Source organism: Entelurus aequoreus, linkage group LG07 (genome assembly GCF_033978785.1).
Source record: "Entelurus aequoreus isolate RoL-2023_Sb linkage group LG07, RoL_Eaeq_v1.1, whole genome shotgun sequence".
NCBI lineage: Eukaryota > Metazoa > Chordata > Actinopteri > Syngnathiformes > Syngnathidae > Entelurus > Entelurus aequoreus.
This window is the reverse complement of record NC_084737.1, coordinates 31715072-31738883: the sequence shown is the minus strand read 5'-3', so window position 1 is coordinate 31738883 and position 23812 is coordinate 31715072. Positions and strand designations below refer to the sequence as shown.

At 40.2% G+C, this 23812-nt stretch overlaps 1 protein-coding gene across 4 annotated transcripts in view; it reads left to right on the top strand.

Annotated features, from left to right (window-relative positions):
• Positions 1–634: 634 nt before the first annotated feature.
• Positions 635–23812, top strand: part of scube3 (signal peptide, CUB domain, EGF-like 3) — a 233014-nt gene continuing 209836 nt past the window's right edge. For all 4 annotated transcript variants that reach the window (XM_062053222.1, XM_062053221.1, XM_062053223.1 and 1 more), the window contains exon 1: positions 635–1008. In XM_062053222.1, coding sequence (XP_061909206.1) covers positions 909–1008 — 100 coding nt within the window. In that variant the 5' untranslated portion in view covers positions 635–908. The remainder of the gene's footprint in view (positions 1009–23812) is intronic.

The window sequence follows — 23812 nt, the reverse complement described above, 5'->3', positions numbered from 1 at the left end:
AGTATGACACATAGAATGGATCTGCTATCCCCGTTTAAATGAAACAATTTCATTTCAGTAGGCCTTTAATTTGCGCAAAATCCATTTATTGACCTTTAATGCTTTTTAATGTCCCTGGAGAAATTATGTTTCAGGCCCCAATTTAGCCAGAGGTGGCCCTGCACCACCTTATGCAATGTTCACAATAACCATGCAACAAAATAACAGAATAAATCCCACCAATAGAGTAATATTGGTGACAATTCTGATCCACATCTCATCTCATGACTGTCTCCAATATCCTTGATTAAAAAAGTTCAGAAAAACAAAACTTTAGTCTTTTGAACGGCTCTTTGAAAGGAAGGGAACCGGTTCACTTCAGAGAGCCATACATCCCATCTCTATTAGCAGGGAAGATAGAAGCCATATGAAGAAGAGTCCAGACTGCATCTCGGAAACGTCTTCTTCTTCTTAGTCTTTTCTCTCCTCCCCTTTTCTTGCCAAATCCGCCGCACAGCTCCATCTCTCTCTCTCTCTCTCTCTCTCTCTCTCTCTCTCTCTCTCTCTCTCTCTCTCTCTCTCTCTCTCTCTCTCTCTCTCTCTCTCTCTCTCTCTCTCTCTCTCTCTCTCTCTCTCTCTCTCTCTCTCTCTCTCTCTCTCCGTCTCTCTTTCTCAAATTGACATTGGTCTGCCTCGAAACATGATAACAGAAAAGCCTCCACGCGCTCCGCATTTTAAGCAGGCGTAAAGACGTTTGTTTAAAAAAAAAAAAGAAAAGATATTAAAAAAAAAAAGAAAAAGAAAAAAGGGAGCTCGCACCGGATCGTGGTCGGCGCGCGTCCACGGGGACTAATATCGCGCTAATTTAGTGGCGCGTGCACCTTTCTAGAGCTGCGAGATATATTTCTAGATCCTTCTAGAAAGTCACCATGAACGTGCACGCCTTCATTCGAGCCAGCTTTGGATTTGTGGGCTTTTGCCTGGTCGCCTTTGTCCAACAGTCCACTTCAGGAAGTAAAACCAGCCAAGGTAAGTTTTCACCTCCTCCACTTACTATCTGACAACTGCTGCGATGGGCTCATTTATGTTCAAATAAAGCTCCTAATGATGCTAAGTGCTCCCTTACAGAGCCACCGAGCTCTAAAAAAGTGCCTCAAGTTGTGTGAGTGCGTTAAAGACACAAATGCTAAGGCACAACATGTTGATTTTAAAGAACTTCACTCTCAAATTTGGGGAAGAAATGTCATCCCAATGAGGTTTGCTGTCATTCCAGGGCTTGACTTTGATCTTGAGCTGAAGGCTTATGTTTCATAGCCCATCCTGCAGGTACTTGCGGCGAGACTAGCAGGAGGCATTTGTCACAGCCCAGACAAGTATTTGACACCCGGCTGCAACGCACACACGCAGGAGCCTGTGAGTGTCAGACACTGCAGCTACAGTGCCGAGCTGCCCCGCCGCCTGCCCTCTTGCTCCCCTGTCCTGTGAGAAAACGCTCCAGAGCACACACAAGCCGGCCCGGCCTCAATCCCCGCCATTCCCGACACCTTGCAGGAACAAGCGGGGCACAGTATTCCACATTGTCCTGCTCCTCTTAGGTTATCATCACTTTATTTTTTTTTCCCACAATGCTAAATGCTCAAGTCGGGCCCTGCCAGAAGTATTTGCATGCAAAGTAAGACGGAGATGTTTCACACACACAAAAAGACATCTCTCGGCGGTCGACACGGCGAAAAAAGAAAAAAGAAAGGGGGTGGGTGACTCTTTTGCATCCTGGGTGGTCTGCCCCCACTTGTGGGAAAACTCAATATTTACATTTTGCAATTAGAACTACTTTTTTCTGACTTTATTGTCCGCAACATTGATTACACGCTTCCTTGCAGAGTGGAATGAGTGTTGGTGTGGAATGGCGTGCACCTGTTGGTCGGTCACCAGTCAGCAGGCCTCACTTCCTGTGGCTCCGAAGCTATTTGAGAGCCTGTTTTGTATCCACACCGAAAATAATTATTGCTCTTGTCGTCCGTGCCACTGACAAGTCGGCAAGCTGGGAACAATTTTTGCACCGCAGGATGAACAAAGCCTTTAAAAATGTACAATTTGTCAGCTCAACAGTTATTCAAGGCAGATGTTCCTGACAAAGGTATTTGTCTTTCATCAATGTCAGGCTAATCATGGCACTTAGACATCAGTCATTACTTAGGGGATGGGAAGAGACGCAGTGGAATGAGTGGAGAGTGGATTTGAGGATGTGATGGAGAGGATGACAAAAAAAGAGGAAAAACCTGAGAGATCAAGCTTGCACAGAGCAGGAGCTGAAAGAGAGGAGCATAGACGTCATGGCAAATCACTTTCCCTCCAACACAGTTAGGAGCTCTTCTCTAATGCGGCAGCACCAAGGCAACGGTTGGTGTGGGCCTGACATGTTGCCGTGCTTGGCTGTGTTGGTGTAACCTCTGCTCTGGGGCCTGGGGGTCTAAAGACACAGGGCCGCCTGAGTGGGGAGGAAGGCCACATCCAGGTCCGGTCACACTGTGGGAACCGAGCAGCCTTGGCAATCTGAGGCCTGAGTGACGGGGCCGCTTACCTAGAGATGCTGCCTCCACTCTGGAGAGGAGAGAGAGAGAAGGAGAGAGAGCCCCCACCCACCCCCGACATTCACTCCCCCTTTTCCTTTTGCACCAAACTCTTGCTTTGTTTGCTTTGTCTCCGCTTCCTTTCCTTTGCATTTAATGAAGTAGCTGCGCTTTTCCCCAGTCAGACCGTAAGGAAAGTTACACACGCTCTGTCAGCAAAGCCATTTTCTAGTTTTGTTCGGTCCTGTCCAGCCAACTTTTATATGTGAACCAAGGCTAGATATGATGTCTTATAAGCATATTTGGTGATGACAGCCACATTTATGAATTTTTCCATTAAGTCAAGTCCAGTCTATTTAAGTAACGCCAATTCAAAACAGAAGTTATCTCAAGGGACTTTAGACACTGCACAGGTCAAGAACCACGCTCCCCATACATTAAAGAAAACCAACTGAATACCCACATGATCAAGGACATGACGAGGGAAATTTCTCCATAAACAAAACCCAGACTCTACGAGGGAGCCATCTGTCTGGACCGGTTAAAATAGAGAGATAGAGTAGAGTAGGGCTATTCAACTATTCCAACATTAGAGTGCTCCTGTTGTATAGAGCAGAGTTTTTCAACCTTTTTTGAGCCAAGGCACATTTTTTTCATTGTAAAAATCCGGAGGCACACCACCAGCAGAAAACATTAAAAATGAAACTCAGCAGCCGATACTGACAGTAAAAAGTTGTTCTCGCAAGTGTTGGATATGAATTCAAACCATAACCAAGTATGCATCACTATAGCTCTTGTCTCAAAGTAGGTGTACTGTCACCACCTGTCACATCACGCCGCGACTTATTTAGAGTTTTTTTGTGTTTTCCTGTGTGTATTGTTACAGTTCTTGTCTTGCGCTCCTATTTTGGTGGCTTTTCCTGTTTTGTTGGTATTTTACTGTAGCAGTTTAATTTCTTCCCTTAGCGCTATTCCCCACACCTGCTTTGTTTTAGCAATCAAGAATATTTAAGTTGTTACTATCCTTCTTTGTGGGGACATTGTTGATTGTCGTGCCATGTTCGGATGTACTTTGTGGACGCCTTCTCTGCTCCACATGCTGTAAGTCTTTGCTGTCTTCCAGCATTGTGTTTTTGTTTACTTTGTAGCCGGTTCAGTTTTAGTTTCATTCTGCATAGCCTTCCCTAAGCTTGAATGCCTTTTCTTAGCGGCACTTGCCTTCTGTTTATTTTTGGTTTAAGCATTAGATACCTTTTTACTTGCACGCTGCCTCCCGCTGTCGTCTGCATATTGTGATCACGACAAAGCAATTAGCTACCTGCTGCCACCTACTGATATGGAAGAGTATTACACAGTTACTCTGCCGAGCTCTAGACAGCACAGACACTCAACAATGGCACATTATTTGCGGATTATAATTACTGGTTTGCAAAAAATATTTTTAACCCAAATAGGTGAAATTACATAATCTCCCATGGCACACCAGACTGTATCTCACGGCACACCAGTGTGCTGTGGCACAGTGGTTGAAAAACACTGGTATAGAGGAACTTGGACCACTGTAAACACATTGGCAGATGCTTGCATTTGCATTTTAACCTTGCAAGCAAACATAGAACACTGGGGTTCCAAACTTGTGATTTACATAACTGAAGCGTTCCTCAAGGCATCTCTTTAAGTCCTTTCCTTTTTGGAAGCTACACATTTTTTTATAATGTGTTATGTGTAACCTGTAGCCTGTTTGCTTCGTATGTAGTCATTTGTTCAACGTCTTTAGTTATACTAGTGGTGTTCCTCAAGTTTCCATTTCAGGTCCTCTCTTTTTCATTCTTTGGGCTATTCAACTAGTGGCCCGCTAGTCCAGTTTAAAAGATTTGTGAGAGGCTCACATTTTTGTAGCAGACTCTTAACACTAGATTGCTGCCATAGAGATGATCTTTGATTAGATTTTTTGCAGAAGGTCCTTAAAAACAGCGGAGCGCTCCTGTAACTGGCCAAATAAATAGACTGAAATCAAATGTCTGCTGTAGAGGACGCCGGTTCTTTGGAATACACAAAATAAGACTAATAGTGAAGGGAGAAGTCTGTCAGCCCCGGTCCTTAGCTTCCTGGGAACGTGGCCCTTAAAACAATTTAGTTGAATATGCTTGTAGTAGAGGGACAGAGTAGATGACAAGTGATTGGTGAAAAACAACATATATAAACATATTTGTATGAATAACTGCAACATTATTATCAGGGGTTTTACCATTACTAAAAATAAAAATAATGGCTACTGCTGGCCACACTCATTACTCCTACTACGACGATAATAAATGTAATAACAGCGTTTGTGTCTGCACAAAGTGGGAGCAAGAGAGAAATAGGTCACTAACATACATAGACAGCATATGAACATGATGTGTGGAGAAAAAACATTTTCATTCTGAATAAGCAGTAGAAAATGGATGGATGGATTCTAGTTATATAGTCAGTTGTGTGTGGTACACAGTTTGTTTGAATCTCTGATCTTCAAAAAGTTGTGAAAATGATTGATCTTACCTGTATGACCTTTTGGCACCCTTTGTTGAGGTAGCAACCACAGTACTGTGGTACATAAAGACTACACTTCCCTAATTGTTTCATAAAGTATATTCACGTCCATGCACTAAGGATATGAAAGTGAACTTTAAAAGTTGGTCTGTATTTTCCTGATAATGTAATGCTGTTTAATAGCAATCCAACTAAACGATTATAATTATTTTTTACCATTTTGTATAGGAGAGTTGTGAGAATCATTATACTACTTGTGCTGCTAATCTAGTGCTGCCACTAACGACAAATGTTCTAGCGACTAATCGTTCGACGAAATTGTGAAGAGTTGCTTAATCTAAACAACTAATAAAAATATCTGTTATCTCGTTCTGTTAGTTTGCTCTGCCTAATAATGAATTTTGCTGAAACTAGTGTGTGTAAGTGTTGCATGGCGTAATTAAGAACATTGTCGGCTCCTGTTCTCTCGATGATTAGCTAGTGCTCGTCTTCCAGTGATAATGGTACGTTTCTTTATCATTCGCCATGGAGGTGAGTGTTCGTATAGACTAGTGGTGCCTCTTTAGGTATGAACATACTGTACAATAGCTGCTGGGTTGGCCACCTTTGCCAGGATGTTAGATTGCTTAGACCAGTGATTTTCAACCTTTTTTGAGCCGCGGCACACTTTTTACATTTACAGAATCCTGCGGCACACCACCAACCAAAATGACACAAAATGACACTCTAACACAGTATATAATACATAAAGTTAATAATATAGTTTCTAAATGTATTTATACTCACCTAGTGTGAAACTTAGGCCTGAGCATCTAATTTACAATGGCTTTACAAACTCGCAGTATTATGTTTTTGCCACAGTGTGGGACTTTTTTGATTTAGCTACGAGTTTAGCAACAAGGTTTTGATTGATTGATTGAAACTTTTATTAGTAGATTGCACAGTACAGTACATATTGCGTACAATTGACCACTAAATAGTAACACCTGAATAAGTTTTTCTACTTGTTTAAGTCGTTGTCCACGTTAATCAATTCATGGTAAAGCTAGCTTTGAGGGCTCTCTCGTTTACCTTTGTGGTTTTTCTCAGAAAAGTTGCCTGTTTCTCATTGTTTGTACATAAGCGTACAAAATAGTACATCAGCTTGTTTTGAACGGAAGGGTGTTTCATTTGGATATGGCGTTAAAGCATGCTTGGCACCATGGCGCTATTGGATAGCTTCTCACCACACACCAAGCACTGCGGCGTCGGGGCTGTCGCATCCCCGGTGAAAGTAAATCCAAACGAAAGATAGCTTTTGCTGTATTGCCTCAAACTCACCGTCTTGTCTTTTTTATTTTGTTGACCACTCATACTAGGGCCTTCATCAGGGTCAGAATTTTGTCCAGGACCCTGTTCGGCATTTTCCCTTCTCAAAAACTTCTCCATCACTGTCACTTGCTCGCCTCCTCTTGCTGCGATCCCAAACTGTCACTGTCACGTGTCGCGCAGCACTAACTCGATTGTCTTTACAGGTATTTATCGCCCTATGCTGCCACCTACTGAAATAGAAGAGTATTACATTATCTGCCGCACTTTATTATAGCACAGACACCCGACAATGGTTAATTAGGAGATATTAAATAATTTCCCACGGCACACCTGACGATCTCTCACGGCACACTAGTGTGCCGCAGCACACTGGTTGAAAATCACTGGCTTAGACAACGCGGTCATTGCAGCCTCTTTTAGAGAATAAGAATAAGAATAAGAATCGTAAATGAGGCCTTTACGCCTGCTTTTCCTTTTGGCCCTGAACCTCTCTTGGTGTTTACTATTAGGGTATAGATATAGGGCCCTATGATTTCCGCGTTGACAGAGTTGCGGATGTAATCACGGAATTGCTAATAAAAATCTAATCTACTATTGAAAGCGGGAAGTCACGGAAATCAGAATCAGAATCAGCTTCACTGGCCAAGTATGTTTAACACAAGGAATTTGACTTAGTAGACTGTGCAGTACTGTGACGGCCATCTGTGGCGCCATCTTGGTATGAAAACAAGAGGGAAACATTAAAGAACACAACGAACATAAAATACATTAAAAGAGCACTGAGTTCATGCAACAGGTTGACAGTTCCGGGGGGCATTTCTACATACAGCTACTAAAGTAAAACACAACCAATACCCCCCAAAAATGAGCGATCAATAAGACATATTGTGCATACAATTGCACCATGAATAGACAAATGACAAAACAAAACAAAACAAAAACATAATTTCAGCACCAACATACTCTGCGGCATTTTCTGCTGGGGTGGGGGACAGCACGGCCAGAGATAGGAATAGACCCAACAAAGCAACCAAAAGGGCCAACTTCATCACAGGCGGATGAGCGAGAATCACAAAATTACGAAAATGCCACCCATCGTTGTGCAGTCCCGAAATGGCCCGACCCAAAAGGCATAAAACACATGAAAACAAGAGGGAAACATCAAGAACACAAAGGAGGAAACACAAAAGCACAGAGCTCCTGCAACCAACAGCCTCTATAGTGGCGCCAAGTAAATTTGTTATTATTATAACGGATAACGTGTGATGTTTGTCTGGCGATACAGAGCACTTTCTTGCAAACTCTCACCCTCCCTGCTTCAAAACTAACTTTTTACTCAGCTCCTTGAGCCGCGTCAGCCCTGACTCCTTCTCGGGCCAGCTCAATGCCTGCCTCTGGGATTCTGTCACTCAGACCTCAAAGCGGCCACCTTGAACACAAGTGTGCGAGAAAAAAAAACTATGAATCGTATTTCTTATTTCAAAATAAAGGGGCAAACAGTTTCCAAATTACATCTACGTGTCAGGTAATATGCCTTTTTTTTTTTGTGCCAAAAAGCCATGTGAAAAGCACAGAAAAACACTGTGCCAATGCTAGCCAGCCAATGCCAGTACATTAAAATTAAACAAATTTCATAGGGCCCTACCTGAAGGGGCCCCGACATTATGTTGATTTTTTGACACGGATTAGTGTCTGTAACTGGTGAACTACCCGGAGTGTGGTTTGAGTTATTTGACCTCAAACGGGTGCATGTGCCTTTAACGCCTTAAAGGCCTACTGAAACCCACTACTACCGACCACGCAGTCTGATAGTTTATATATCAATGATGAAATCTTAACATTGCAACACATGCCAATACGGCCGGGTTAACTTATAAAGTGACATTTAAAACTTCCCGGGAAATATCCGGCTGAAACGTCGCGGTATGATGACTTATGCGCGTGACGAAGCCAGAGTAACGGAAGTTATGGTACCCGTAGAATCCTATACAAAAAGCTCTGTTTTCATTTCATAATTCCACAGTATTCTGGACATCTTTTGCAATTTGTTTAAAGGCCTACTGAAACCTACTACTACCGACCACGCAGTCTGATAGTTTATATATCAATGATGAAATCTTAACATTGCAACACATGCCAATACGGCCGGGTTAACTTATAAAGTGACTTTTAAAACTTCCCGGGAAATATCCGGCTGAAACGTCGCGGTATGATGACGTATGCGCGTGACGAAGTCAGAGTAACGGAAGTTATGGTACCTGTAGAATCCTATACAAAAAGCTCTGTTTTCATTTCATAATTCCACAGTATTTTGGACATCTTTTGCAATTTGTTTAATGAACAATGAAGGCTGCAAAGAAGACAGTTGTAGGTGGGATCGGTGTATTAGCAGCGGACTACAGCAACACAACCAGGAGGACTTTGTTGGAGCGCTAGCCGCGCTAGCCGTGCTAGCCGCCGACCTCACCTTGACTTCCTACGTCTCCGGGCCGCCAAACGCATCGGGTGAAGTCCTTCGTCCTTCTGCCGATCGCTGGAACGCAGGTGAGCACGGGTGTTGATGAGTAGATGAGGGCTGGCTGGCGTAGGTGGAGAGCTAATGTTTTTAGCATAGCTCTGTGAGGTCCCGTTGCTAAGTTGCTAAGTTAGCTTCAATGGCGTCGTTAGCACAGCATTGTTAACCTTCGCCAGCCTGGAAAGCATTAACCGTGTATTTACATGTCCACGGTTTAATAGTATTGTTGATTTTCTATCTATCCTTCCTTCTATCCTTTATTATTTTGTTTCTATATGCAGTTAAAGCACGATGCTATCACGTTAGCTCGTAGCTAAAGCATTTCGCCGATGTATTGTCGTGGAGATAAAAGGCACTGAATGTCCATTTTGCGTTCTCGACTCTCATTTTCAAGAGGATATAGTATCCGAGGTGGTTTAAAATACAAATCGGTGATCCACAATAAAAAAAGGAGAGTGTGGAATCCAATGAGCCAGCTTGTACCTAAGTTACGGTCAGAGCGAAAAAAGATACGTCCATCACTGTCTCTCAAGTCCTTCACTGTAACGTTCCTCATCTACGAATCTTTCATCCTCGCTCAAATTAATGGGGTAATCATCACTTTCTCGGTCCAAATCTCTCTCGCTCCATTGTAAACAATGGGGAATTGTGAGGAATACTAGCTCCTGTGACGTCACGCTACTTCCGGTACAGGCAAGGCTTTTTTTTATCAGCGAGCAAAAGTTGCGAACTTTATCGTCGATTTTCTCTATTAAATCATTTCAGCAAAAATATGGCAATATCGCGAAATGATCAAGTATGACACATAGAATGGATCTGCTATTCCCGTTTAAATAAAAAAAATCATTTCAGTAGGCCTTTAATGAACAATGAAGACTGCAAAGAAGACAGTTGTAGGTGGGATCGGTGTATTAGCAGCGGACTACAGCAACACAACCAGGAGGACTTTGTTGGAGCGCTAGCCGCGCTAGCCGCCGACCTCACCTTGACTTCCTACGTCTCCGGGCCGCCAAACGCATCGGGTGAAGTCCTTCGTCCTTCTGCCGATCGCTGGAACGCAGGTGAGCACGGGTGTTGATGAGTAGATGAGGGCTGGCTGGCGTAGGTGAAGAGCTAATGTTTTTAGCATAGCTCTGTGAGGTCCCGTTGCTAAGTTGCTAAGTTAGCTTCAATGGCGTCGTTAGCACAGCATTGTTAACCTTCGCCAGCCTGGAAAGCATTAACCGTGTATTTACATGTCCACGGTTTAATAGTATTGTTGATTTTCTATCTATCCTTCCAGTCAGGGGTTTATTTTTTTGTTTCTATATGCAGTTAAAGCACGATGCTATCACGTTAGCTCGTAGCTAAAGCATTTCACCGATGTATTGTCGTGGAGATAAAAGGCACTGAATGTCCATTTCGCGTTCTCGACTCTCATTTTCAAGAGGATATAGTAGCCGAGGTGGTTTAAAATACAAATCCGTGATCCACAATAAAAAAAGGAGAGTGTGGAATCCAATGAGCCAGCTTGTACCTAAGTTACGGTCAGAGCGAAAAAAGATACGTCCATCACTGTCTCTCAAGTCCTTCACTGTAACGTTCCTCATCTACGAATCTTTCATCCTCGCTCAAATTAATGGGGTAATCATCACTTTCTCGGTCCGAATCTCTCTCGCTCCATTGTAAACAATGGGGAATTGTGAGGAATACTAGCTCCTGTGACGTCACGCTACTTCCGGTACAGGCAAGGCTTTTTTTTATCAGCGAGCAAAAGTTGCGAACTTTATCGTCGATTTTCTCTACTAAATCCTTTCAGCAAAAATATGGCAATATTGCGAAATGATCAAGTATGACACATAGAATGGATCTGCTATTCCCGTTTAAATAAAAAAAAATCATTTCAGTAGGCCTTTAAATAAAACAGTTGGACTACCAAAGTATCTTCTGGAGCATATGCTAATGTCAACTCGGAAAAAACAAATGGTGTCATATGTCTTCCCCTCACAATATAATCTGGCAAATTAGAGCAGATAGGATGGTATCTAACTTTTACTGTACATACCCTTTATTCCAAACAACGTAGCCTCTTGTGACGGGAAGCTTTTCTCAGTCTGTGTGCAGGGCAGGCATGCGGCGTCTGAGGTAGGCCGCGCCTCGGGGCAGCCCTCGGTCACTCGCTGATGATAAATGGGCCGAGGGGATCAATCCGGCGTCGCTTTACCCACTCAGCACACACACTCACAAAAGCATGCGGCTGACAAGTGGCGCGCCAATAGCACTGTACGTGTTGTTACAGAGCAGCCGAGAGAGCTAAGAGATGATTATCTTGGCATTACTTGAGCGGTGAAAACCCTTGATAACAATTCTGTCCAAGAGCGATGTGGTATGATTCACAGGCGTACTGTGTGTGTGTGCGTTTTATGGCAGTGATGAGTGATTGTAGACTGCATATGAATGATTGCTCTTTGTTAAGTGCTTCGCAGTCCCACAAATGAGGCTCCTTCGTGTAGAGCACTTTACTGATGCTGTGGCTTCATCGCGGGACACTCTTTGATACCCCTTGAGCTCTGCAGGCTGAGGAGCTGGTGCCGTTCTTGCAGGCGCATGTCATAGCTTAGCTGTGTGGCCCACCTGGGATTTGTTGTTGACGATCACAAATGTACAACAAAGACCTTTTTCTCTCTGTGTGTCAGTATTATTGTGGTTAGAGTGTCCGCCCTGAGATCGGCAGGTCGTCAGTTCAAACCCCGGCCGAGTCATACCAAAGATTATAAAAATGGGACCCATTACCTCCCTGCTTGGCACTCAGCATCAAGGGTTGGAATTGGGGGTTAAATCACCAAAAATGATTCCCGGGCGCGGCCACCGCTGCTGCTCACTGCTCCTCTCACCTCCCAGGGAGTGAACAAGGGGCAGAGGATACATTTCACCACACCCTGTGTGTGTGTGACAATCATTGGTACGTTAACTTTATTACATGGGAACTTCACTTTTTGGGGGAATTTAATGTAAGACAAGAACACTTATGTTTTTTTTAATGCATTCTAATTTTTATATACGGCTAACAATGCAGCTAAAAAACATCCAAAACCCGCCAAAAATACTCCATTTACATGTTGTGACCTGAACATCAACCAAGTATTAGTGATATTGTTATTATAAATGCTAGCGCAGACAAACTTTTTTTTAGAGGAGCCGTGATGAATTGATTAACGTGGACCCCGACTTAAACAAGTTGAAAAACTTATTCGGGTGTTACCATTTAGTGGTCATTTGTACGGAATATGTACTGTACTGTGCAATCTACTAATAAAAGTTTCAATCAATCAATCAATCAATCACACAGAGCTAACTAGCTTGTGCTGCTATATTGACATACTGAGCTGGTGAGCTGCTGCATCGCCACTGAGCTTGTGAAAGTTATTTCTAGATTATAAATCATGCTTCTCACATGGATAGTAGAAGGTTGTAGCCATAAACCGAGAAGATTCTCAACTTTGACATCCAATTTAAACCCGGAGATGGCAAGAAAGACATGAAAAAAACGCTTGTTTGTGTCCACTTTTTTTTTTTAAAATCTCCGTGTTGATTATGATTGAATTCTTCATCTAAATGGGAAGATATGAACCTCCCATCAGTCAGCTCCCAGTGAGAGCAGACATTGTACAGTAAGTAATTGTTGTCGTAGGCCTGGGCGATGTCGCCTAAAAATTAAATCTCTGATTTAAAACATTTTTTATTTATGATTTTTTCAGATTTTTTTCCCCTACTTTATAAAGAAACCAATAAAGACAATTGACAGTGATAATTCAAAACAAGTTTTGCTTTTATTTAATCAAAAACTAGTTGTTCGAAATGACACTGTGTCATGTCTGTTCATGTTTTTGTTTTGGCCATGTGTTTGTTTTTTGGACTCTTTTTAGTTCCTGGTTGCACTTCCTTGTTTGGTTTGGTTTCCATGGTCACCCATTAGTTTTCACCTGTCTTGTCACGCACCTGTTTCACGTTTCTTGTCACGCACCTGTTTCACGTTTCGAGTCACAAACCTGTTTTCACTGATCACGTCACTATTTAAGTCTGTCTGTTTCTGTTGTTCGTCCTGGCGTCCTCACACATTCACACTCCTGCCACTCTGATGATCCATGCTGCTCTTTTTCCTGTTTTTTCTCATGCCAAGTAAGTTTTGTTTATTAAGACCACAGTTAGTGTTTTTGTTTCTTTGTTCATAGTTTTTGTGCCCACGTGCATGTCTTTTGTTTCTTAGTCAAGTTTGTATTTCCGCCTTTGTGCGCGTCATTTGTTTGCTTCCTTTTTTTGTAGTTTATTAGTGTTAAAAATAAATCATGTATTTAAATTCACGCCTTGCCCGCGCCAATTTTCCTTTGCCTTCCGGAGAAGCAAACCCCAAGAACCAAGTCGTGACACACTGCATACACTGCACCTTATTCTTAGCAACATTCTAATTTATATTGTGTTATTTAAAAAAATATATATACATTTTACTTTTTATGCAAATGTGTCTAAATTATGAACTTCCTCTCGGAGGCAATACTTTGTCATGATCTGTGGTCTGGATTATGTTTTTGTTATTTTCTGTTTGTTTTGGACTCTTTTAGTTCCTGTTTGCGCTCTCTTGTTTGTATAGTTACCATGGCGACTTATTAGTTTCACCTGCCTCATGTGTTCGGGACACGCACTTGCTCTAATTAAGAGACTATTAATTAAGCCTGTCTTTGCCAGTTAGTCGGCTGGCGACATTGCTCTTTTCATGCTCGTTTCATGCCATTGCTTCATTCATGCCGCAGTAAGTCTTGTTCGTACTATTCCATTGTTTGGTTAGTTGTTTTCTATGTCCACAGTTCAGTCTAAGTGTTAGCGTATGTTTCTTGTGTTAAGTATGTTCCTTAGCCTCTCGTGCAATCGGCACGCTTTCCTTTTGTTTTAGTTCCTGTCTTTTGTCCTGTTTAGTTAGATTAATAATAAATATGTTCCTACCTGCTACCTTTGTCCGGAAAAGTCAGATTGCATCCCGGGAGAACAATCCTCGCAGTAAGTTGCGAAAACCCCCTCATCGTGACATACTTCTGCTTGAATACAATACTTCTGTAAACAAAAATGTAGCATTGTACATTGCATGCAAATAAATAAACTCAATTCAATCAATAAAGATTCCATCCATCCATCCATCCACCCATTTTCTACCGCTTGTCCCTTTCGGGGTCGCTAATCATTAAATAGTAAAAATCAATCAGATCAATAAAGTGCAAGCTTAAAACTTCTGTTTTGAATGAAAAACCACTGTAAATAAAAATGTAGTATTGTACATTGTATGCAAATAAATAAACAAGTAAGATAGGGAGATGACTATACAGTTTTAGTATGTGGATAAACACATCCTTTTCCTGAAGTATCCTGGGCTCCTTGTTTGTGTGTACTGATGTTAAAGAAAATGTATACTTCATTGCACTTGTAACATATCACTATATTGATGATTAAATGCGTTATAATTCCACAAGAGTTTTGCAACAGCACACGCGTGTATGAGCTGTCCGGTTTGGATGTGCAGAACGACTGCTTTAGTGATCGCTCTGTGCATCGTTCTCCTTTCTCATCATATATGGTATCATCATATATGCTACTTTGTTGATATGATGATTTCGCCAATTTAAGATGCTTCTTAGGTGGAGTTTAATGTTGTTGCGGCCTTGTTTGCCTCGTAAAGAGTTGCATTTCTCCCACTTGGCTCGATGCTGTTTCAGATCCTGGAATAACTTTGCACCGTGCAGTCACTTGTTCCACGCCTGCTGCCACAAATCTAAAGTACTGACAACACTTTTCTTTTCTGTGAAACAAACGTCTAACTCTTGTTAGCATTAGCCGTGTTTTGAATCTCCACTAAGGAAGTAAGGGGGCAGGCGAGGGCTACGGAAGCTTGTGAGGGCAAAAAAATATGCCGCAGCAATCGGAAAAAAACATGGATTTTTTATTTTTTAATCGTCTGCATACAAACAAATTTGAATGTATTGATAAAATCCATATATCACACAGGCCTCGTTCATAGTTGGTATTTCTTGTTAAGCACTTAGCAATAGTGCTGCATGATGTATAGTGTTTAACAAAAGCTGAACCTGTTGAGCACAGCTTCTAAAACTTGTAGATCATTCTCCTTTTATACATGCTCAAAAATAAAAGGTTCCGGATCATCATTTGTCCCAAAATAGTTGTTGGATCTCATGAAGTCTCTCATGAGCGGTAGTGTTGTTGTTGAAGGGAAAAGCGAACATTGTGATGCGTCTGTGAAATTGTTACACCGCCGTATTCTTAAAATGAGCAAAATAATTATTATTATGAATGTGCCTGTTGCTACATTACATATGTACTTTTTAACATGTATACAAAACATTGATGAAGGTTTTTGGATGTTTTTTAGTGTGCTTTATAGGTGGACTAGAGCGAATCCCATTGTCTCTATTGTTAGCTGACTTTTGCTACCGTTTATTTACGAGTTAGGATGCATGAAAAAATAAAAACATATTTATGTGCTTGTTTCACATAAGGATTGTGAATGATTGACAAAATGCACTGCCCCTTTAAAATGGCCAAAATACTGTAAATATTACATGTTATTATGATTGTGCCTGTTACTCATGGAGCTGGATGCAATCTTACTTGGAGGGGAGGGAGCAGGTGGTAGAGGTGAACGGCACCGTGTCCCCCCCCCCCTCTCGGTGAGCTGTGGAGTCCCCCAAGGCAGTATATTGGGACCTTTACTGTTCCTAATATACATAAACGACATGTCATCGGCATGCGACTATGAATTGTTTTTGTTTGCGGATGACTCTGCCCTGCTGGTATCCGGCAAGGACAAGTCACAGGTGGAGAAAATCCTCAGTGCTGAGCTCTGTAGAACTTGCACCTAGCTCGCTGACAACAAGCTATCCATACACTTGGGTAAAACAGAATCCATCATGTTTGGGTCCCACATCAACCTTAAGAAAGTCAATGACTTCACCATAAAAGTGGGTGACATTGTTATCACCAGGAAAGATGAGGTCACCTACCTAGGTTCCATTCTAGAGGCTAACCTTTCCTGTGATAAAATGGCAACCAAGGTAATCAGAAAGGTTAACCAACGAGCGAGATTTCTCTACAGAATCTCCTCTCTGGTCAACAAAAGCACCTTGAGGATTCTGGCGGGAACTCTCGTTCAACCCTTTTTCGATTACGCATGCACCTCCTGGTACCCTAGCACCTCCAAAACCCTCAATTCTAAACTCCAAACATCTCAGAACAAGCTAGTCAGGTTACTTCTAGACCTCCACCCCAGATCCCACCTCACTCCTACCCACTTCTCTAAAGTGGGCTGGCTCAAGGTGGAGGACAACTTGCACTGAGCCTAGTCTATAAAATCCACTACACCTCCCTGATACCGAAGTACATGTCAAACTACTTCCTTAACGTAAATGAACGCCATAACCACAAAACCAGGGGGAGCTCCACTAACCACGTTAAACCCAGATTCCGAACTAACAAAGGTCTTAACTCATTCTCTTTCTATGCCACATCAATGTGGAATGCGCTCCCAACAGGTACAAAAGAAAGGGCATCTCTATCCTCCTTCAAAACCGCAATAAAAGTTCACCTCCAGGCAGCTACAACCCTAAACTAACACCCTCCCCGGATTGCTAATAATCAAATGTAAACAATCAAATGCAGATACTTTTTCTTATGCCTTCTGATCTCTCTCTCTCTCTTTCTGTCTCTCTCTCTCTCTCTCTCTATGTCCACTACTTGCTGTCCATATCCTACCCCCCCCCTCCACACTCCTGATTGTAAATAATGAAAATAATTCAATGTGATTATCTTGTGTGATGACTGTATTATGATGATAGTATATATGATAGTATATATCTGTATCATGAATCAATTTAAGTGGACCCCGACTTAAACAAGTTGAAAAACTTATTCGGGTGTTACCATTTAGTGGTCAATTGTACGGAATATGTACTTCACTGTGCAACCTACTAATAAAAGTCTCAATCAATCAATCAAAAACCACATTACACATACACTTAAAATATACACAAAATTGACAGAGGGCTTTGGAGGTTTTTTTAGAGTGCTTTATAGGCGTAATAACGCGGCTCCAATTGCCTCCTTGTTTAGCTGACATTTTCTAAGGTTTATTTACGTTAAGTTAGAATACATAAAAATGAAAAAAAATTGTTCTTGCCGTACATGTGGATTGTGAATGATAGGTAAAATTTAAAAAAAAGTGCAGTGCCTCTTTAATTCTAGATTGTATTTAATGCCTCTCACCTGTATAGTACAAGGTTGTGGCCATAAACAAAGAAATTGATCACCTTTGACTTTCAACTTTTACCTGGAGATGGCGAGAAAGACACAAAAAGCTGTTTGTTTGTGGCACTTTATTTTATTTTTTTTACCTTTGGAAGGATTACGAATAATTCTTCATCCAAACTGGAAGATATATCAAAGTGAGAGCAGACATGGTACAGTAAGGGCCTGATTTTACTGAGATTCAATTACCATGCACCAAACAGCGTGTGCAGTGTATAACTATAATATATACCATTAGTGAGCGTGAAGCGTGCGATTTACTAAGACTGCATGCATGTGCAATTGAAAAATGGTGCAAACCTCCTTATTTAAATGATGATTTTGCGTCTACTATACAGGGCATCAACACAGAGACACTTTCATTTACGGCACAGTCATGTTCTAATGCTCCTACTTGCGGCGTTTTACTATGTTTTCAAACATGCAGGAGACATCTAACACTTTTTATGGGCATTTGAGACACAATTCTGCAGTGTATGAAACAACTTTTTTTTTTTAACCGCCGAAGATGCGCTCCTTTGAGAGAGGCTGCAATGCATACTTAAAGAGGTTTTTTTCATATAACTTAGACTTAGACTTAGACTTCCTTTTTATTGTCATTCAAATTTGAACTTTACAGTACAGATAATATGATAATATAATATATATATAATTATTTTATTATCATATATATATATAATAAAATATAAGAAATATTTTAATGAAAGAAATATTTGATGTAAATAAAATGAACGTCATTAAAACGCAGCAACTAAATTAGTTTTAATCAGCCCTTGAAGACCCTCTAGCACAGTGGTTCTTAACCTTGTTGGAGGTACCGAACCCCACCAGTTTCATATACGCATTCACCAAACCCGTCTTTAGTGAAAAATATATTTTTATTTTTATTTTTTCAAATTCAAGACAAAGTTATATGTTTTTGGTAACACTTTAGTATGGGGAACATATTCCAAGTAACAAAGACTTAATTTAGAGTTATTTGGACACTAAGGGAACATATTCTAAGGAATAAAGACTTAACTTAGAGTTATTTGGTTAGGGTTAGGGTCAGGGTTAGAGGGTTAGGGTTAGAGGGTTAGGGTTATAATAAGGCCATGCCGAATAAGGAATTAATAAGTACTTAATAATGACTAGTTAAGAGCCAGTATGTTACTAATTTGCATGTTAATAAGCAACTAATTAATGGTGATACTAAAGTGTTACCATGTTTTTTTACTGGTGCATAAAATTAACCGTGCATGGACATCACCTTGTTCAAACAACAAAACCAACACAGTGCATAAACTCACAACAAATTACACACCTGCAAACCAGTCAGCTGTTGCCGTATCCGTAATACGCCGATAGGGATAAGTTTGTATTTACACGATGAGTCGGGTGTGTTTTGACCTCCGCCGAACCCCTGAGGCCTACTCACCGAACCCCTAGGGTTCGATCGAACCCAGGTTAAGAACCACTGCTCTAGCAGCTATAAAATTATAAAAGGAAATTGATGAATAGACTATGTATAATATTTGTTATTTCTGACCATCTTTAAAATGTTGACACACATGTATGACCGAAGATTCTCGTCTGTCCATTGTCTGTCTTTCTTTCTTTCACTAACCCTGTAGCTGTGTGTGGAACTGTCCTTCTGACACGTGCTAAATCAATCCATTTTCAAACATTTGTCCCATTTGGGGACTGAAGCCTATCCCAGCCGCACTGTCTTTGGAGGTCGGATGAAGCCGACCCACACAGTCATGGGAACATGTTCCACACAGAAAGACCCTGAGCCCGGGAATCAAACCCAAGACGTTCTTATTGTGTGGCACGAGCAATAAACTACTGCGCCACCATGCTTCCCCATGTGCTAAACAAAACGCATAATAGTGCTCGCAAAACGGTGATAAGTGTTGATAAATCACATTGCACGTGCTAAATAAATATATTTGCATCTTCTCCTCCTAGTATGGTGGGTGTTTTGATAATCAGCATACTTTCTGCATATTAATGACAAAAGAGATGCAAAATGTATTGCACGCGTAATTCTGTTCACTTAACAGATGCAATCCATTTTGCACATGTTTAGTAGATCAGCTTTGCGTGTGCTATCAGGTTCACATATATTTTAGTACACGCAAACCTTTTATAAATCAGGCCCTGATGTATTATGTTTGCAGTTTGTATACTGTATCTTGTTTAGCACTTTGCAATACTGCTGCATGATTTTTATGCATGACTAGGGCTGGGCGATTATATGATCGTAATCGTTGATCACAATTAATTTGAGTTCTATCACGATGATCAGTTGTTAGCATATTCTCTCGATCAAACATGGAAAAGTCTTTTAGAAGTTACCGCACTAGTAAACAGTAGGGAAGCAACAATGCTTAATATAATCCTGCACGGAACAATCCACCTTTATTGACCGTGATCTGATGTGTGTCTGTGAATGTGTGTGTGTTTGTGTACGTCTGCGCGTGTTTGTGTGAAAGTGTGTCCGTGTGCGCAAACTCCCGTTTCACCGTCGCAAAAGTCAGTCTCCTCACGACGTAATTAATGTTCAATCGCGTTGTGCCTCATCCCCTTACACAGCTGGAAGTGCAGCCCAGAAGAAAAAAAATAAAGAAATATGGCAAACACGAGCATAGAAGTTGAAACACAGCATATAAAAGGAGCAGCGACTTTAGTGACACACTTTACTTTCACTCTCTGCTGCAGTAATTCTGCCCTGAATGCAGACTTGCAGGCACTCACAAAACGTCTATTTGATAGAATTGGTGCCGAATGGAAGAATCAACACACCCGCTAATTTATTAAGAAAAGGCATTTTTATATTTAAATATTTTTTAATCAGACTTTTTGTTTATGTGTCTGCAAAGATTCCACTTCTCTGATATAGAGAAGTGGAATATTTTCCGCTCACACTGGTGAATGAATGATAGGTGGTGGTCGTAGGCGCAAATTGGCAGCCACGATTCCGTCAGTCTACCCCAGGGCAGCTGTGGCTACAAATGTAGCTTACCACCACCAAAGTGTGAATGTGGAGTGAATGAATGATGGGTTCTCACTTCTCTGTGAGTGCTTTGAATATCTAGTTGATAGAAAAGCGCTATATAAATCTAATCCATTATTATTATTATCATTATTTAACATGCACTAAAAAAACTCTGCAGACAGACACTTTGTGTTCTTTTTGTTTGTTTGTGGATTAAAAAAACATTTTTGTTCCTGAAATAATCATTAAACTTGTTTTATGTGTTGGTACACATTACATTACACTACCACAAATTTAAACTGCACTTTAAATATACTTTCATTACATATAAGATACAGAATTTGAGTTTTTAAAACTCCAATGTAGGTCACCGCTTGTTGATTGCCAAAGCACTAATGAGAACCACTGATCTATACAAGTAATTAAAGAATACAAATAATAATCTATCATTTAAAAGTGTTTAGTAAATATTACATTTAAATAAAAGTATTATAGTATTCACTATACTTTGTCTACTGCAGAATGTTTGCAATGACAAGCAAAACAACTAATGAACTTTGAGAGGAAAAAAAGTTGTTCTCTTTCTTCCCACAAAATGTACCGAAAAAGAACCAAAACTGTGGTCCGAAAACCAAGATACGGCCTGTAGCGTAGGTTACCTGTATTGTTGCCCCTCCAGTAAACAATTATATATATATGAAAAAAATGACAGTTGTCAGCTGTTAGCATGTATTAATTACCTTGATCAAACATTGTAGAAATATTTGTTACAAAATACTGCAGTAGTAAACAGTAGGAATGCAACGGTACTGTGTATAATCCTGCACAGGACAATCCGCTTCAATAAAAACATTTATTAATCGAGATCGGATATTATGAAAAAAATAATTGTGATAATTTTTTTTCCCATAAAAAAAAATCGGTCTGAGCCTAGGCCCCTGGAGAGGGGGTCCAGACTGAGGTCAAGAAAAAAATAAATAAATAAATAAAATAAAATAAATAATATATACAGTATATATATATATACAGTATATGTATGTATGTATGTATGTATGTATATATATATATGTATATATACTGTATATATATACTGTATTATGTGTATGTATATGTGTATATATATATATACACAATTTTTTTCTTGTTCCCCTTAAATATACATATATATATATATATATATATATATATATATATATATATATATATATATATATATATATATATATATATATATATATATATATATATATATATATATATATATATATTTAAAAAAAAATATATATATATGTATATATATATATATATATATATATATATATATATATATATATATATATATGTATGTATGTATGTGTATATATATATATTTAAAAATAAAAAATAAAAAAAAAATATATATATAAGGGAAAAATAAATTAAAATAAAAAATAAAAACTATATATATATATATATATATATATATATATATATATATATATATATATATGTATATATATATATATATATATATATATATATATATATATATATATATATATATATATATATATATATATATATACATATATATATATATATATATATACATATACATATACATATATGTGTAAATAATATGAATATGTGTGTCCACTGTCAGTAAGTAACAATGCTTCCTTTTCCAGGATTGTTAAATGGCCAATGTCCATCAAAAATCCAATATTATAACTGATTTTGCCGGGGTCATCTTGTCATGAAATGCACATATATCACTGTCAATTTGTGTTAGCACAGTGGTTTTAAAGTAAACTTTTTACAACTACTGTATACGGGGAGCAAAACAAACAATTTTTCTTGACCGCTGCTTGAATATGATAGGTGACATTTCTGCACATTCATTCAAACCCAAAAACATCTATTATTTTCTATATAATTATGGATGATGGTGGTCACCGTTCAATTACATCACATCTTTACTTCCTATTGTTTCTCCACGCTACATGTTCCCCTTAATGGCATGCCTTTTTGCAACACTCAGAGATATAATCTACCAGCAAAATATTTCAGTATAAATCAAGCTCACAATGATGTCCTGCAGACCTGTGGACACTGCAGATTTTCAGTTGCGCCACAGTGGCACCCATCAGCCACTGAGCTCCCTCTGTCAATGTATTTGTCCTCTACTTGCCTTAGTGGAAAATCACTTTATCGGGAGCATGTTCAGCCCCTGTGACCACTATTTGTCACTGTATCAGAATTATTGCAGGCATCAGGCAGCTGAGTTGTTTCCCCCAGAGGCCCACCAGTTGCCGTGCAGTGACCATCATCAAGGGGGTGGGGGTGGGAGCCGAAAAATATTCATGCTGGCTTGTTTGTTTGTCGAGCTTTAATGTGAACAAGATGGTCCAAATGAGGCCTGGGATGCTTCTCTGTGCTGTGGCATTGTGGTTGAAATGAGAAAAGTCCCTCCCCTACTTCCATCGTCGTCGTCTCAGCCTGTCAGTGGCCTTTGGTCCTGCGTGCAGATGCAATGGCGTGCTGACAGCATCTTCGTTGGTGTCGGGGGAGGATGGAGTTGGTGTTGATGGCTCTCTGTCCCCTCCGGTCTTAAACTCACCTCCAAAACACCCTTCGTCTCCCACCCCATGAGCGCTTACTGAAGAATCACTGTGCCGCTCCTTAACCAGCTGTAGCAGATCATTAATCCTCCAACCGCCCCCTCCATGCTCCACCACAGAGCCCACATTTGTTGTTTTTTGCTGGTCACTGATGGGACATGTTGATGATCTCTAAGAAATATGAGTGGGGCTGTCATCTTTGTCGAACTGCTTCGTCCCCTTCTCCTGTGACCTCTTTGCTCAATAGCAGGGGTGAGTTGCTCTTTGAGTGTTGAGGCGGGGGAGCAGCAAGGGGGTCAGAGAGGGACGTCATTAGGCTAGTCAGTAGTGGTCAGTGATGTTGGAGGGGGTTGGGGTCACAGTGAGCCTTGTTTACAGACTATGCGTGTTTACATTCCTAATGGCAAGCACCAGCTTTACTGTTGGAAGTGAAAGGAAATACTTTTATTCTGCTTAGTTATGGAAAAATCCAAGCTGATGCATCAAGAAGTCCACTAGAAAAAAAGCAAAGTTATTTATTTGGGTGGTTCTCACCAATAATGTGGGGAAGAGACAGGGGGAACATCACAGATGAATCTGAGTTTGTCATTGGATAGAAGCATGGGAAAAAGCCCAACACCCCCCCTGTAGGGGATTATATCTATATGAGAATAGACATGTTCTTTGCAGACTGTACTCGCTTACATTGGCTATTAATACTGATGAATACTAATACAAATAGGACTGCAACAATAATCGATTAGACAAAAGCTTCGATTCATATTCTGTTGCTCCAATTAATCGTTTAATACGTGTAACCACAATAAATTATAAAATCCTGCAACTTTAAATATGCCCTGATAGTTTTCGCACTGCGGATACAAATAGAACACACATTAGAACCGTGGTGCATGGGTGCTGTGATGTGCATGGCGGCAAACTGAATATATTTTTATTTGCTTATTTTTAATAATGCACACATGTTAAAAGTGCAATTTTTATG